Genomic DNA, 13896 nt, shown 5'->3' with positions numbered 1-13896 from the left:
CCAGTACACTGTGCTGGTCTAAGTTCTCTTCCTTCTTCCTAGCACTGGTTTCCTGTCTGATTTTCTTCCAAAACAGGGAATCGCCTCTGCTCACATCCTGGGCTCAAAGCCCTAGTGACACAGATTATTCAGTTGGGGCACTGATGTCCGGTCAGACTTCCCATTCAGGCCCTAGGTCTAAGTGAAGCCAGGCAGTGAGATTGTAATATTTCAATGATCACTGCCACAGAACATCAGCAAAAGGAACAGAGGAAAAATCAAAACATCCCTTTCTGACATCCCTTTCTGACCCAGGGAGAAGGAAACAGGCATTTTAGGGTTTGCTGAATTGGACAGTGGGCATGAACGACTCCAGCCCATTGCCTAATGATGTCTGGATTTAATACAAACCACCAACAGGCTGGGAAGCAAACATAATCAACTCTTCGGATAAGATTTTAAACTCATCCCCTTCTTGCTCATTATGAAGGGTATACTGACTGCACCCACAATGAACAGACTAGGCTCTCTACAGTGGGTGCTTATGGGGCATCAGGGGAGGTAGAGGGAAGACACAGAAGAGCCATTTGGGGCATTCACCAGGTATAGAGAATCACTTTGGAATAAGGTGTGTTTCTCTTGTTTTGTTTTCTCCAAAAGAGCTATGTTTCCATTATATTTTGAAGCTTGGTCTACTCCTCCCTGGAAGGCCACCCCAGCCCTTGCTACAGGTCAAGGCCATTGCTTTAAGGAGCATCTCTTGCTGCAGCCAACTTTGCTAGAGACTCTACAGATGCTGACCAAGGTGGGCTTCATGTTGTTAAGGGAGCCTTGTGCATTAACCCAGCTTCTTCACAAGATGGGGTGGAGGAGCTACTGCAGAGGGCAGGCACCCTACCAGAGCCTTTCTGGTATTTATAAACACAGAGATTGGTGCGTGCACAATCCCTCCACTGCAAACCAGTCTGGCTGCTTTGAAAGCAAGTTGTTTTCTGCTTCCAGAACCACCCAGGAGCTTAAATGATCTCTTGCCCCCACTCTTGTCTGCCAGCCTCCTTGCCCCAGGTACCCCAGACCCTCAGGATGCTCCTTCCCTCTTTGGGGGAAGAGGGAAGCGCAGCAGGCTCCTGCTCCCCTCTCACCCTTACAGGAGTGGGGGCATGAGCCACACAGGCGGCGGCAGGAGCCAATCAAGGCTAGCCTCTTCCTTCTGACCTTCGCACCTGATTCCCAGAGCAGCAACCCTCGTCCTCACTCGGGATTACTTGAAGTATCCTAACGATTTTTCTGAGTCCCCAACCTCTTCGGAAAGGAGCAAAGACTGATGGAGAAGGGGGAATGATTGGGGGAGGGCTTTCGCGCAAGAATAGGATCCCAGGGTGTCAGGACGAGCCAGTGGGTGCAAACGGGAGGAGGGGGCGAGTATTCCTGGAAGGAGGTAAGAGTCTCCCGGTAGGGGTCCTGCACTTCCCTGAGCTTGTCTGGGGATGTAGTGTAAGAAAGGGATATGTTCGCTCTTCAAGCCCACCCACCCCCCTCCAGTTTAAAAAGGGGAGGGAGGAAAGCAGGACAAAAATCCAGAACTTACAACGGTGGCCCCGTAGATATTTTTTCGCCAAACCAAGAAAGGGAAAAGAAAGCAAAAGAAACAGTGGCGGTGAGAGGGCGGGTCCGCCCGTTCTGCCAGGTGCACCCGGGGCCCGCACCTACCTGCTGGCCGCCACCGCCGCTGGAGTAGGACTCGGCGTGCGCAGGAGAGCCGCTGCTGCCCCGGGACGAGGTGTCAAAGTTCCCGGGATAATCCTGGTACATGATCCGCGATGGGGGCCGGAGAGGAAACAGGGTGTTTTTCTGCCCCCGCCCTCGCCGCGGCCGCGCACCGGCTGCTGCGCGCTCGCTGGTCCGCCGGCCGCGCTGCGGGCTCTAGTCTTCACTCTTGTGTTTCTACCCCACCGCAGCGGGCAAGGACAGGGAGACGGCGACACTCCAGGAACTGTCCCCCGAGCGTCTCGCACTGCGCTTCTTTCCTGCTCTGTGAGCGCCGCGGGACCAGTTGTCCACCCAGTCCCTCCCTCTAAAAGTCGGCGCTTCCCTCTGTCCCTCCCCTGCGCGCGCCCTCCCGCCCCCGCGCGCAGCCGGAGCCCAGCAGGGACTGACGGCCCAATCAAAAATTGGAAATTAAAAAATAGGAGCCGGGCGAACCTTGCTTGCCAGCTATAGGCACCTCCGATTTCAGACAGGGCCAAAAAGGAGAAAAGAAAAGCTGCCCGCTTGGAGAAACTTCTATTTCCTCCTTTTAGATAAGGAGCCCGAGAGTAAACTTCCTGTGGCCGACTAGCTGCCGGAGTTTCGGAACGGCTCGGACACTTGACTAGAAGGAGGCAGCGTGCGCCAGTGCCGCGGCCGAGAGCGCCCCAGCGGGACAGCAGCCGGTGGAGTACACGCCGAGACCACGCTGAGGGGAACGCGGCCCCGCTCCCCGCGCCCCTGCTCCGGTGCCCAGACCTGCACCCCTTCCCCTACTCCCGCTCCCGGACTGGCCCGCCTCGCCCTCTCTCTTTCTGTCCCCGCCGAGCGCCGCTCGCTGGCTCGCTCGCTGGATCGCTCGGAGCCCCTGCGCTCTGCCCGAGATGAGTCACTACAATGGCACGAGTTCAACTCCACACTCTTTATTCTCCAGCCCCTGTACCATGTGGATTCACTCACGTCAACCCCAGACTCCACCTTGCAGGGAGGGGCGCGCGAGGAGGCGGGGGGGGAGGAGGAGGAGGAGGAAGAGGCGCGGGAGGGGAGGAGGGCGGCGCAGCGATTCTCTCCCAGCTCTGGCCGCCGGCCGCGCTGACGCCAGCCGCACACCTCGCGCGAGGAAGGCAGCCGGTGGCCCGAGTGGGAGCGCGCGGTCCGCGCAGTCTGGGACAGCCAAGGCAGCCCTGGCCCTCCCTCAACCCCGCTCACCCCCGCGCCCGGCGCCCTTGGTCTGCTCCATTGGCGCACGTTGCCAAAGATGGTCATTTGCGTTAGAGGACGCGAGTGCGGGTTTCCTCGCTTTCGGGTGACGTGGAGGGAGAGGGATTCCCTCGCCCGCTCCCAAGCGCTCCGCGGCCTCTCCCCAGCCCCGGGAAGGGGCGCGGGGCGGGGCCCTAACCGCGTGGGTCTCGGCTCCGAATTCTAGAAAATAATCACAGTCCCGAGGACTAGACGGGCGGTTCAGTGCGGCGCCACCGCGAGGCCAGAAGCCGGGCGAATAGAGCCGCTCGCAGGGAGGGCGCGGCCGTGCGCGGTTGTCTGCGCCCTTCGCGGCGCCGCCGGGTGCAGCGGGCGCCCTGGACGCGCAGGGTACCCGCGCCTCCCTGCGGCCCGGCCTTGGTGGGGCGCGGCGCCGCCGGGCTGGGCTGGCCTGCCTATTTTTCCCTCCGTGTCCGTCTGCCTACTGCTGCCTTTTGAGGGGGGGTTGTTTTAACTTTTTCGGTTCTACAATTAATTTGTAAGGAATAGCCTGGAAGATGAAATTAACCAGTCAAGACATTCCGGCCGCCCTCTATGCGGGGCAATTAGGTTGCGTCTAATGGGAGTAATCAGGTGTTATAAGCAAACGCGACTGTTAAGGAATTAAAAATAAAAGGGGTGGGAGGGAAAGAGGCCAGCGAGAGGGTGTGCCCCAACATTGCCTTCAGCTGTTTTGGAGCGAAGTTCAGGGCGCGGGTAGCCGGACTCTTGAGTCTTCCCGCCTAACTGGGTGGGGTGCGGCGCAGAGTACAAAGCACAGACCTTGGAATAGGAACGCCAGGCTATGCTATTTACAAACTGAGATCTTGGCAATTCCCTTAATCTCTGTGGGCTTCAGTTTACTCCTATACAATGAAGGAGTTGGGACAGATGACCCAAGGCTCTTCTCTGTTTTGGAATTCCGCAGACATGATGTGGTGTGGCTGGCGGAGCACTATACTAAGAAGGAGCTTAGGTTCTGGTCCAGGGGCTGTATGAGCCTCAGTTTACCCAACCCTTCTCCCGGGTTAGAGTGCAGTGGCTTAATCGTAGTTCAATGCAAACTCAAACTCCTGGGGGTCAAGCGATCCTCCTGCCTTAGCCTCCCCAGTAGCTGGGACTACAGGCGCCCACCACAATGTCCAGCTAATTTTTCTATTTTTAGTAGAGAACGGAGTCTCACTCTTGCTCAAGCTCGTCTCCAACTCCTGAGCTCAAGGGATGCTCCCCCTGGGCCTCCCAGAGTAGTAGGATTACAGGCGTGAGCCACCTCTCCTTACCCAACTCTTAAGCAGCGCCATGAGGACCAAATGAGAATGTTTGTTAAGAGGCTATTGCGGACTTTGAGTCCATGTTCACCTTAACACATCACAATTCCAGTCCTCAGTTTCCTTATCTGTAAAGTGGGGGTGCTGCTAGGAAAGAAAAATAGAGCCGGGAACTCGAACCTTTCCTGGGGCTCTATATAAAGCGCTGGCGTTTCCGGAACGGCTGGCGGCATCTGGCCGCCCCAAGGGCCCCAAGATACGGTAATCCCAAACAATACTCGGGGTTATTGTTTACAGTTATAAAACACATTCTGTCCTGAGCTCTATCCCCAAGGACGCACGCGCTCGGGGGCGGCCAAGCCAGGCGGGCCGGACTCCTCACACCTCCGCGGCTGCCCGCCGGGCAGAGTACCCAGCTCCGCGGGCTGGGGCAGGCGGACGCGCACACCAGCCATGGGTGCCTTGCATTTTTTCCCCCCATTCCTGCGTCCTGGCCTGCCTGGGTGTTTACGTGCCTCTCCCAGCAGGACTGAGTAAATGCAGTCCTTTGACGCAAAACCAATCGGTTCTTCCCCAGCGGCAGCAGCAAAACCCAGAAAACCGGAGGTGGAGACGCGAGCGGGGGGGGGGGGGGGGCGTGTGGCGTAGAAGAAATCGTGACACTTTCTCACTCGCCTCCCAGCACCTCCCCGCGCCACGCGGGCCTTGGACCGCCCTAGTGAAGTCTTGTGGGGGCTCTAAAGAGAGGCGCGGCCGGGGCACCCGGGGCCCTCCCAGGAGCAACCGCGTGTCAGAGCAGTGCGAGCAGACGCACTTTTGGTTTTCCTTTGAGCCCCAGACGCTGCCCGGCCCTCCTCCACCCTGCTCTCGAAAATCCGGGTGCTTCTGGGTCTCTCCCACACAGTCCTTCCAGTAACAAGGGGGGAGAAAAGGAGGGGGAAGGGAGCGGGAGCGGCCTCCGCTGTCCCGGGCGCGCCCAGCTCCGGGTAGGCGCCGCTGGGAGCGCGCGGGCGGGCGACTGGGCCCTCGTGCCCTCGCCTGTCCCCCCGCCTTGCCAGCTCCCCCGGTCCTTTCCTTTCTTGTGGGTTCCCGTAAAGCCCAGCAGCCCCGAGACGTCTACAGAGCATCACGGAATCTGTGCTGATGCAACTCACTAGCCTCCCTTTGGTGCGCCCTGGCCTGCCTCAGAGCGCTTTGATCCCGGCCTTCCCCTGCTCCAGAACTTGTGGTGGCTCCCTCTGCCCGCCGGGAGGCCAGCGTTCCGCAGCCTGCCCGCAGCTTTCAGTCCTCCGAGCTCCAGACACAGCTGCGCCCTGGTCCTGCCACGGGACTGACCTCCCCTGGTTTAGTTGTTGCCACGGTGGAACTGTGTCAGCCCGACCAAGAGTTCGGCTTCCCGGTCCGGTTAGTGCCTCCTCCGTGGGAAAGCATTCCAAGGTCACCCAGTGAGAAAGGGTCCTCTGGCTCTCTGGAATGCTAAGAATAGAAGCAAACCTGTATTGAGCACTAAACCAGAGTCAGGCACTACACAGAATACAGGGATTGTCTCATGTAATGCTAACAACAAACGTTTGAGGTTGGGTATTGTTCCCTGGTTGCAGATAAAGAAAGTGAGATTAAGTCACTTGTCCGGGAGAATGTGTTAGTGAGTTAGTGACTAGTTCCCAACAGCTGGGCCTGGGGCCCAGGCTCTTCCTCTCACGCAGGACATGACATTACATGCCTTCTGCTGGAAGGTCTTTCTCTTTTGCCCCCCTCGGGAAAGCACGGGCTTCCTGTGGTGCACAGCTTTATCCTGCACTTAGGGGTGCTTCTTAATTCTCCGCTGTATAAACCGCAGCATCAATCAGATTAGGGAAGAGGCCATGACAAGAGAGGGAAGAAAAGGGACAGTAAAGAGGGGTGGGGAGAAAACGGTAGTGTCTTCTCACTGCCTGTGTGGGTCTCTGGGAGCTCTCCACCTGCCTTTGCCAGTTTCTTTGCTTGTCTCTCTTGCCCAGTGTTTGGCCCCTGAGAAATGGTCTGAATCCCAGAAGGGCTGGGCTGAAGCACTTCCCCATGCATGGCCTCACTCAGCCTTCCACACCTCCCTGCGGAGATGTGAACAGTAATCAGGGTGACTCTGTCCTGCTAAGGAGGACGCTGAGGAACAGAGTGGTAGAGCAGCCTAGGGTATCAGCAACCTCAAAACCATCTCGCCTGACCCAGGGATCTGCCATTTCCCAGGTTTTCAGTCTTGAGAGGTTAGGAGCAAACTCCATTCTTTTTTTTTTTTTTTCGCAAACTCCATTCTTAATAAACTGGCCTCTGTCCACCATGTCTGAATGAATCTTCCATCATTTCTTTAGGGTAAACCATACATTTTGATGATGTTTTAACATTTCTGAAAGCCAGATGCATCTTATAATTGATGACTATTGAATATGGAAGTGTTTCTGCTTGTCTAAAGACCCATGAATCAGTCAGGGGTCCATTAGAAAATAGACTTCAACCCCGTTGGTTCAAACGACGAGGATTTAATGGAGAAGCTCCTTACACAGGTGTGGGCAGGCTTAAGAGAACAACAGGGGAACTTGAGGCACCTAAACTTAGCAATGGCAGGAAATTATGACCACCCGTACAGTTGAAAAGAAGAAATTGTGTTATTAGAGCCTGATGAGCCCTGGGTCTGTGAAAGAGAGGCCATCCAGCAGGCAGGAAGAAGCAGCCCTGCCAGAGATGGTGTGCTGGAATGGGGTGGGAGGGGGTTCCAGACCCATCTCTCCCACCTCCCATCTCTGGTCAAAGGACGGGGTCCTCATCAATGCTGTCCACTGGAGTTGGCCTCCCAGGACACAGACAGTACGAAGAAGGGTAAAGAGGGCAGAGCCTGTGGCTCAGTTGGTAAGGCGCCGGCCCCATATACCGAGGGTGGCGGGTTCAAACCCGGCCCCGGCCAAACTGCAACCAAAAAATAGCCGGGCGTTGTGGCGGGCGCCTGTAGTCCCAGCTACTCGGGAGGCTGAGGCAAGAGAATCGCGTAAGCCCAGGAGTTGGAGGTTGCTGTGAGCTGTGTGAGGCCACGGCAGTCAACTGAGGGCCATAAAGTGAGACTCTGTCTCTACAAAAAAAAAGAAAGAAGGGTAAAGAGTGGGTCTGGTTAGGGGATGGGAGAGGAGCATTCCACAAATGAGGAGTGACCAGTGTCGGTGCTAGCAAAGCCATGAGGTATCTAGCATTTCAGAATGGGGAAATACAGCAAATGGGTCTCACTCCCCATGCAGAGTTGGATGAACATTCAAATGACCTGCACAGCTTTTCACACCACATCTCCCCCCCCTTTAAACTTAATTGATACCCTGAGCCACTAATGCTGAAGGAATGTGTTGGAACCCTCAGGTGTGGAGAACAGCTGACCAGAAGGGGAAAGAGCTGAAATGAGCAAGGATGTCCTTCTCTTCTGTGCCTTACACAACCTTGAAACTCCAAGGGGGGAATCCTCCCAGTTTAAGTGTTTTGAGATGTGGCACATAAATCTTTACCCAACATGATTCCAATTTCATGTGCGGGATCAACAACAATGGAAAAGAAATGAAGACAAGGGAGTCAAGAAATGATCGCTTTAAAAGCAATCATAATAGCAATACTAAAACCGAATGTTCTCCGTATGGGTGGGGTTACACATGTCTGCACATATGTAAAAAATTCATCAATCTCTGGGTGGCGCCTGTGGCTCAGTGGGTAGGGCGCTGGCCCCATATACCAAGGGTGGCAGGTTCAAACCCGGCCCCAGCCAAACTGCAACAATAACAAAAATGACCGGCATTTTGGCGGGCGCCTGTAGTCCCAGCTACTCAGGAGGCCGAGGCAAGAGAATCACTTGGAGGTTGCTGTGAGCTGTGACGTCATAGCACTCAACCGAGGACGATAAAATGAGACTCTATCTCTAAAAAAAAAAAAAAAATCACCAATCTCTTGCCCTAAGATTACAGTATTTTATTCACTCTGCTGAATATATGTTACCCTCAATTTAACCAAAAAATAAAAAATTTTTTTGGCTCAGACCACATTTAGAGTTATAGTGACTTTTCAGAAAGCCTATGCAAATGAGGTCATTCTGGCCCCACCACACAGCCCTGAGAGACTCTGACTAGAGTCTCTGCCCTGGAAGACAGGAAGAGGGTACTTCCCCTATCACCAGTTTTTGTGTTTTTTGTTTTTTTAAAGCCGGACACATTCCAGAGATAAAGTGACCGATGCTTTTATTCAGAAATATTTTTATGAGTCAGGACAGAAGTTACCCTGGGTAGGAATGTGTGTCAAGTTTAGAGTGGAGAAACAGCACAACCTCCCTTGGCTTCTCCTCTCCTTCTGAGACATGCAGGAGGACCTGGGCCAAGCCCCTTGACATCTCCAGATCTCTGCTTCCTCATCTGCCACCAGGTCACTGGACTGAATGTAGAGTCTGTTGTCAAGGAAGCAGGCGCTGAGATCCCGAAGGAAGCAAAGCTTCTCTCCTGTGCTCCTGCATCTGAAAAAGTCCCACTTTGAAACACATCCCAGCCACCCACTCCTTCTCAGGATCTGGGAAATCAAGGGGATGGAGCTATTCAGGCCCCAGGCCAGGAGCCCAGGCAGAGCCTCTCTCTCCTAATGTGGTTGGGGGCCCAGGACCCTACCAGGGTCTCACAGCTGCTATCAGCCTGGCCCCATGGATTTGCTGAGCACTTACTGGGAAAGAGGGCATAAGAGAAACCAAAGCCTACAGACAGGCCCTGCCCTCAGGCAGCTTATAATCTAGCTGAGAAGAATAAAGAGTAATGCAAAAGGGGGGGACGGTAACAATGGTGACACCCATAAAAGCATTTTGTAGGGCTTACCCAGTACCAGGCATGATTTTATTTATTATTATAATTATTATTATCTTGAGACAGAGTTTCAAACTATAGCTCTAAGTAGAGTGCTGTGGCATCACAGCTCACAGCAACCTCAAACTCTTGGGCTTAAGTGATTCTCTTGCCTTAGCCTCCCAAGTAGCTTGGACTACAGGTGCCCGCCACAATGCCTGTCTATTTTTGTTGTTGTTGCTGTTGTCATTGTTTTTTGTTTGTTTGTTTGTTTGTTTGTTTTTAGTTTTTGGCCAGGGCCAGATTTGAACCCACTATCTCTGGTATATGGGGCAGGACCCTACTCCTTTGAGCCACAGGCACCGCCCAGTTGTCATTGCTGTTTTAGCTGGCCCAGGCCGGGTTCAAACCCTCCAGCCTTGGTGTATGTGGCTGGCGCCCTACCCACAGAGCTATGGGCACTGCCCCAGGCATTATTTTAATTGGGTCTTACATACTACATTAACTCAATCAATATTCACAACACCCCTATGATGTAATTACAATTATTATCCCCATCCAACAGTGGGGAAAACTGAAGTCAGAAGAGGTAAACTCGCCCAAGTTTCTGGAGCTAAAAAGCAATAGAGCTGGGATTTCAATGCAAGCATTCTGGCTCCAGAGTCTTGGTACAATGGTATGAATGTACCCTTTTGCTGAGAGCTCCCTGCTTTTTCTTTGGGGTACCTCTATTTCCTCATGCTATGTACCATGGGTTGACCCTGCCCTCAAGCTCTAAAAGTGAACACATGGACACATGATCCAGTCCTGGCCAACCAGAGCATCCTACTCCGCCCCTGCCTACAGTTCCTGATCAGGTCAGGATTGTACAGATGTCCCAAGACTGGCTTCTGAGAGTCAGACATGAGGCTTTAGAAAAGTGGACTCTCAGGCAGTGCCTGTGGCTCAAGGAGTAGGGCGCCAGTCCCATATGCCAGAGGTGGCGGGTTCAAACCCAGCCCTGGCCAAAAAAAAAGAAAAGCGGACTCTCTTTTCAACTGGGAGACTGTACGAGACTGTACTCTTTGCTACTTCTTAGGGACAGACTACCAGGAATAAAGCCAGCACAGAGGGAAGGAGAGCCAAGCTATAGAGAATAAGTTCCTGATGACATCTTTGGTCTCCTGAACTCCTCTGTGCCTCCAGTGGTTGCCCTCCTGGACTTTCCAGGTATACAGCCACAAATCCCCTTTTTTGTTCAAGCCAACTCGAGTTGGGTGTCTGTCATTTGCAGCAAAAGGGTCCTGACCAATGTACCAGTGAATATATAAAGAACACCCACCATGAGTACCTATATTGTCTGCTAGTATTTCCAGAAAAACAAAGATGGGCAAGAAAGTGTCAGTCTTCAAAGAATTTGGAATCTGATGAGGGATAAGAAAGATTCTCAAATAACTTTAGAACAAGTCAGAACACAATTGACACCAGTGCTCTCTAGTTAATGCAGAGGGTGGAAGTATCAGGTGGAACACATCTGAAAAGCCTCATGAAAGTAGTCGCAGTGAAATTGGCCTCAGGAATCTGCCAGGATGTTGACAGGTCACAGGGCAGACAGCATTAGGAGGTGTCCAGGTTCGGGGAAGCTGGGCATGCAGGGGCAAGAGTAATTGGTGCGATTGACCAAGACTAGAAATGGTCTAACATGATAGTCTGGGCTGGGCTGGGCTGGGCTGGGGAATATCTGGAGATATTCCCTATAGAAAAAGATCTGGGCTTATTTGGAATGAGCCTAGAGGATAAGCCTGGGACTGAGAATGGATGCTGGTGTTGGGGGAAGTACATCTGGCCTCAGTGTGAGGAAGACAGCACTGCCTGAAAATGTTGCAGAAAGTCTGGGCCACATGGACAAAAGAGGCTGGGGCTGTACAGTGATGCTGCAAAGGGCGTTCAGAAACCAGATGTGAGTCTGAGCCAGCTGACCCCTACAATCCGGTGTGCTGTGTGCCAGACCTGGGCATCTACTTGGGGAGATTTGGATTGAATTCCAACGGCAATGCTAACATGTGCCCCCTTGAGATGTGAGGAGAGGAGGCAGGAGCAGTGGCAGGTGCTCAGAGCTTCCCTGATATCATGCATTTCTTTCACAAATGTACAATTTTGGAATTGTTAATATGGACTAGATATTAGAGAAGGCCCAGGAATCATTTTTTAGTTCTGTTAGGTGGGATAATGACATTTCAGTTTGTAAAAATAATATCTGTATTGTTTAGAGATGGATACTGGAGGTCTTAGGATGAAATGACATAATGTTCAGGTTTGTTTGTTTTTTTTATTTATTTATTTTTGTGGTTTTTGGCCGGGGCTGGGTTTGAACCCACCACCTCCGGCATATGGGACCGGTGCCCTAGTCCTTGAGCCACAGGCACCACCCAATGTTCAGGTTTTTAAGTTAAACTATTTTGGCAAAAAGGGAGGACAGAAGATATAAACACATACATATATGCATATACATGCGTGTGTGTGTACACACCTGTGTGTATACACGGGCTTATGGTGTGTATATATATATTCTACATGCACACACATAGCTAGTTAGGGAATCGCATGTTAAACACAAAAGAAGCCATATATAAAATAATACATATTGTTCCTGTCTATAATTTTTTTTTATTGTTGGGGATTCATTGAGGGTATAAGACACCAAGTTACACTGATTGCATTTGTTAGGTAAAATCCCTCTTATAATTGTGTTTTGCCTCCAAAAGATGTGTCACACACTGAAACCCCAGCCCCCTCCCTCTTTCTCTCTCTCTCTGCTCTCCTCTTCCCCCACCCCTCACCGTGCACTAGGTCATTATTTGTACTCATACCAAAATTAAGTACATAGGATTCATGTTTCTCCATTCTTGTGATGCTTTAGTAAGAATAATGTGTTCCACTTCCACCCAGGTTAACACAAAGGATGTAAAATCTCCATCTTTGTTAATGGCTAAATAGTATTCCATGGTGTACATATACCACAGCTTGTTAATCCATTCCTGGGGTGGTGGGCATTTAGGCTGTTTCTACGTCTATAATTTTTTTAAAAAAGAGAAAACGAATCTGTGATGATGGAAGTCAGGCCTTGTAGGGTCAAGGTTGAGCAGAGACTGGAGGGGGTCTGAGGGCAACTTTTGCTGGCCAAGATCAGTTCCTTCACTAAGTGATGCTTGCACGGGCATGCTCACTCTGTGAAAACTCATCGAGCTGTGGACATGATTTGTGCACTTTATGTGTGTTTTATACTTCAATACATTTACCCCCCTAAGGCACTCACTCCCGTACACACAGACACACACACACAGAAGCAAGTGGGATATCCCCATCGATACTTTCTTGAGAAAGGGGGAGAAGACATGATCTGGACTGTGCTTTAAGCTTGAGTTTTGAGTGCTACCTCCTGAGTTTTTTTTTTTCTCCATCACCCAAGGGACATATATAATGGGCTGCATCCTGAAGTTAAAAAAATCTAGCTTTAAGCTGGTCACTCTGGTGGCAGGATAGAGAACAGAAGGGAACAGGAAGAACCCAGAGATGACACCGAGAGATTGAGGCTGCTACCACAGCTCAGGAGAGAGGTGAGGAGGGACTGAAGTGGGGTCAGGGGATGGGAAAAGTCCAAGTTCAGCGCCCCACCTGGACAGGTCCCCCACTCCAACTGTCTGGGTTGTGCTCAGATGGACAGAGCAGACCTGCACAGACTCAGTCAGACCTCCAGAATAGCACACAGGCTGGGGCCACGTGCTGCCAGAATCTCTGAGTGGCCCTGTGGGTGTCAGCATACCCTAGCCTGCACCCCATGGATCAGCTGCAATGGGGGCGCTGGACACATGTGCTGCCCCATGGGGCCCACACCCCCTATGCCTCTGAAGACATACAGAGCCTGGGGAGCGGTGGCTCTGTTATCTGCACGAATGAGCACATCATGCGATTTCCTGCCCAGAACATGTAAGCTCTTGAAAGTGGAGAGAATGTTCCTGGAAAGAAGGAAACAAGGGAGGGAGGGAGGAAGGAAGGAAGGAAGGGACTCCACTGGTTATTTTTCTTTTGAGGCAGTTGTGGTGTTTCTAGAAACAGCCCTAGGTTTGCAAGCAAAAAACGTGGGTTGGATTCCTGACTTTTCTACTTGAAGCTGTATAACCTTGACCAAGTGACTTCTTTATACACTCAGTTCACTCATTTGCAAAGTGGAACAAAGGATGTTGCTTCTGTCCTTAGCTTGAAGCAGAAAAAAAGACCATGATCTTACACCAGAGGCCTGGGTTCAAACACTGGTTTTGCTGCCTGTTGACCAAGGGATGCTTGGTAGTTAACACCCAGATCACAGGGCCGTGGTGAGGAGTATGCAATTATGTACTTATTTAAATACCCATCTACCACCTACTTTTTTGTACTCCACCTTATTCCCAAGAGGATTTCTGTTAGCTATGGGAAGACTCCCCAGACAGCACAGGAAGGTCATGGCACACGGCTGATAGAGTGCTGCCTTCCTCTCTCTGCCTACCCCATTATCTTCAAATGGGATAATGTTCCTGAAAATGTCTCACAAACTGGAACTTCCATACACACAAAAATGGGAAAGAAAGGAAGGGTCTGGGGAAGTTGAGGCAGGAGGGACACCCAGCACTTCACAGATAAGGAGGCTGGGTTCTTGGCACTCTGAGCTCTTCCACCCACTAGCCAGGGACCCCTACACTGTGGCACTAGGAGCATAAAGCAGCTCTGGGAGGAGCTGTGTCTATAGGGCCACTGACGTCAGAGCTAGAAGGAAGCAAGTTTGTTTGGTGCAACTCCCCACCATTATACAAAGTAGAAACTGA

The 13896-nt window shown here is 52.0% G+C and overlaps 1 protein-coding gene across 1 annotated transcript in view; it reads right to left on the bottom strand.

Annotated features, from left to right (window-relative positions):
- The window catches only part of FOSL2 (FOS like 2, AP-1 transcription factor subunit), a 20131-nt gene extending 17094 nt beyond the window's left edge, over window positions 1–3037 (bottom strand). The window contains exon 1 of the mRNA XM_053588137.1: window positions 1690–3037. Within this exon, the coding sequence (XP_053444112.1) occupies window positions 1690–1791 (102 nt within the window). The 5' untranslated portion in view covers window positions 1792–3037. The remainder of the gene's footprint in view (window positions 1–1689) is intronic.
- Between the last annotated feature and the right edge of the window lie 10859 nt (window positions 3038–13896).

Source organism: Nycticebus coucang, chromosome 4, assembly GCF_027406575.1.
Source record: "Nycticebus coucang isolate mNycCou1 chromosome 4, mNycCou1.pri, whole genome shotgun sequence".
Taxonomy (NCBI): Eukaryota; Metazoa; Chordata; class Mammalia; order Primates; family Lorisidae; genus Nycticebus; species Nycticebus coucang.
The sequence above is the reverse complement of the archived record's forward strand: the minus strand, read 5'-3'. Positions and strand labels throughout refer to the sequence as shown.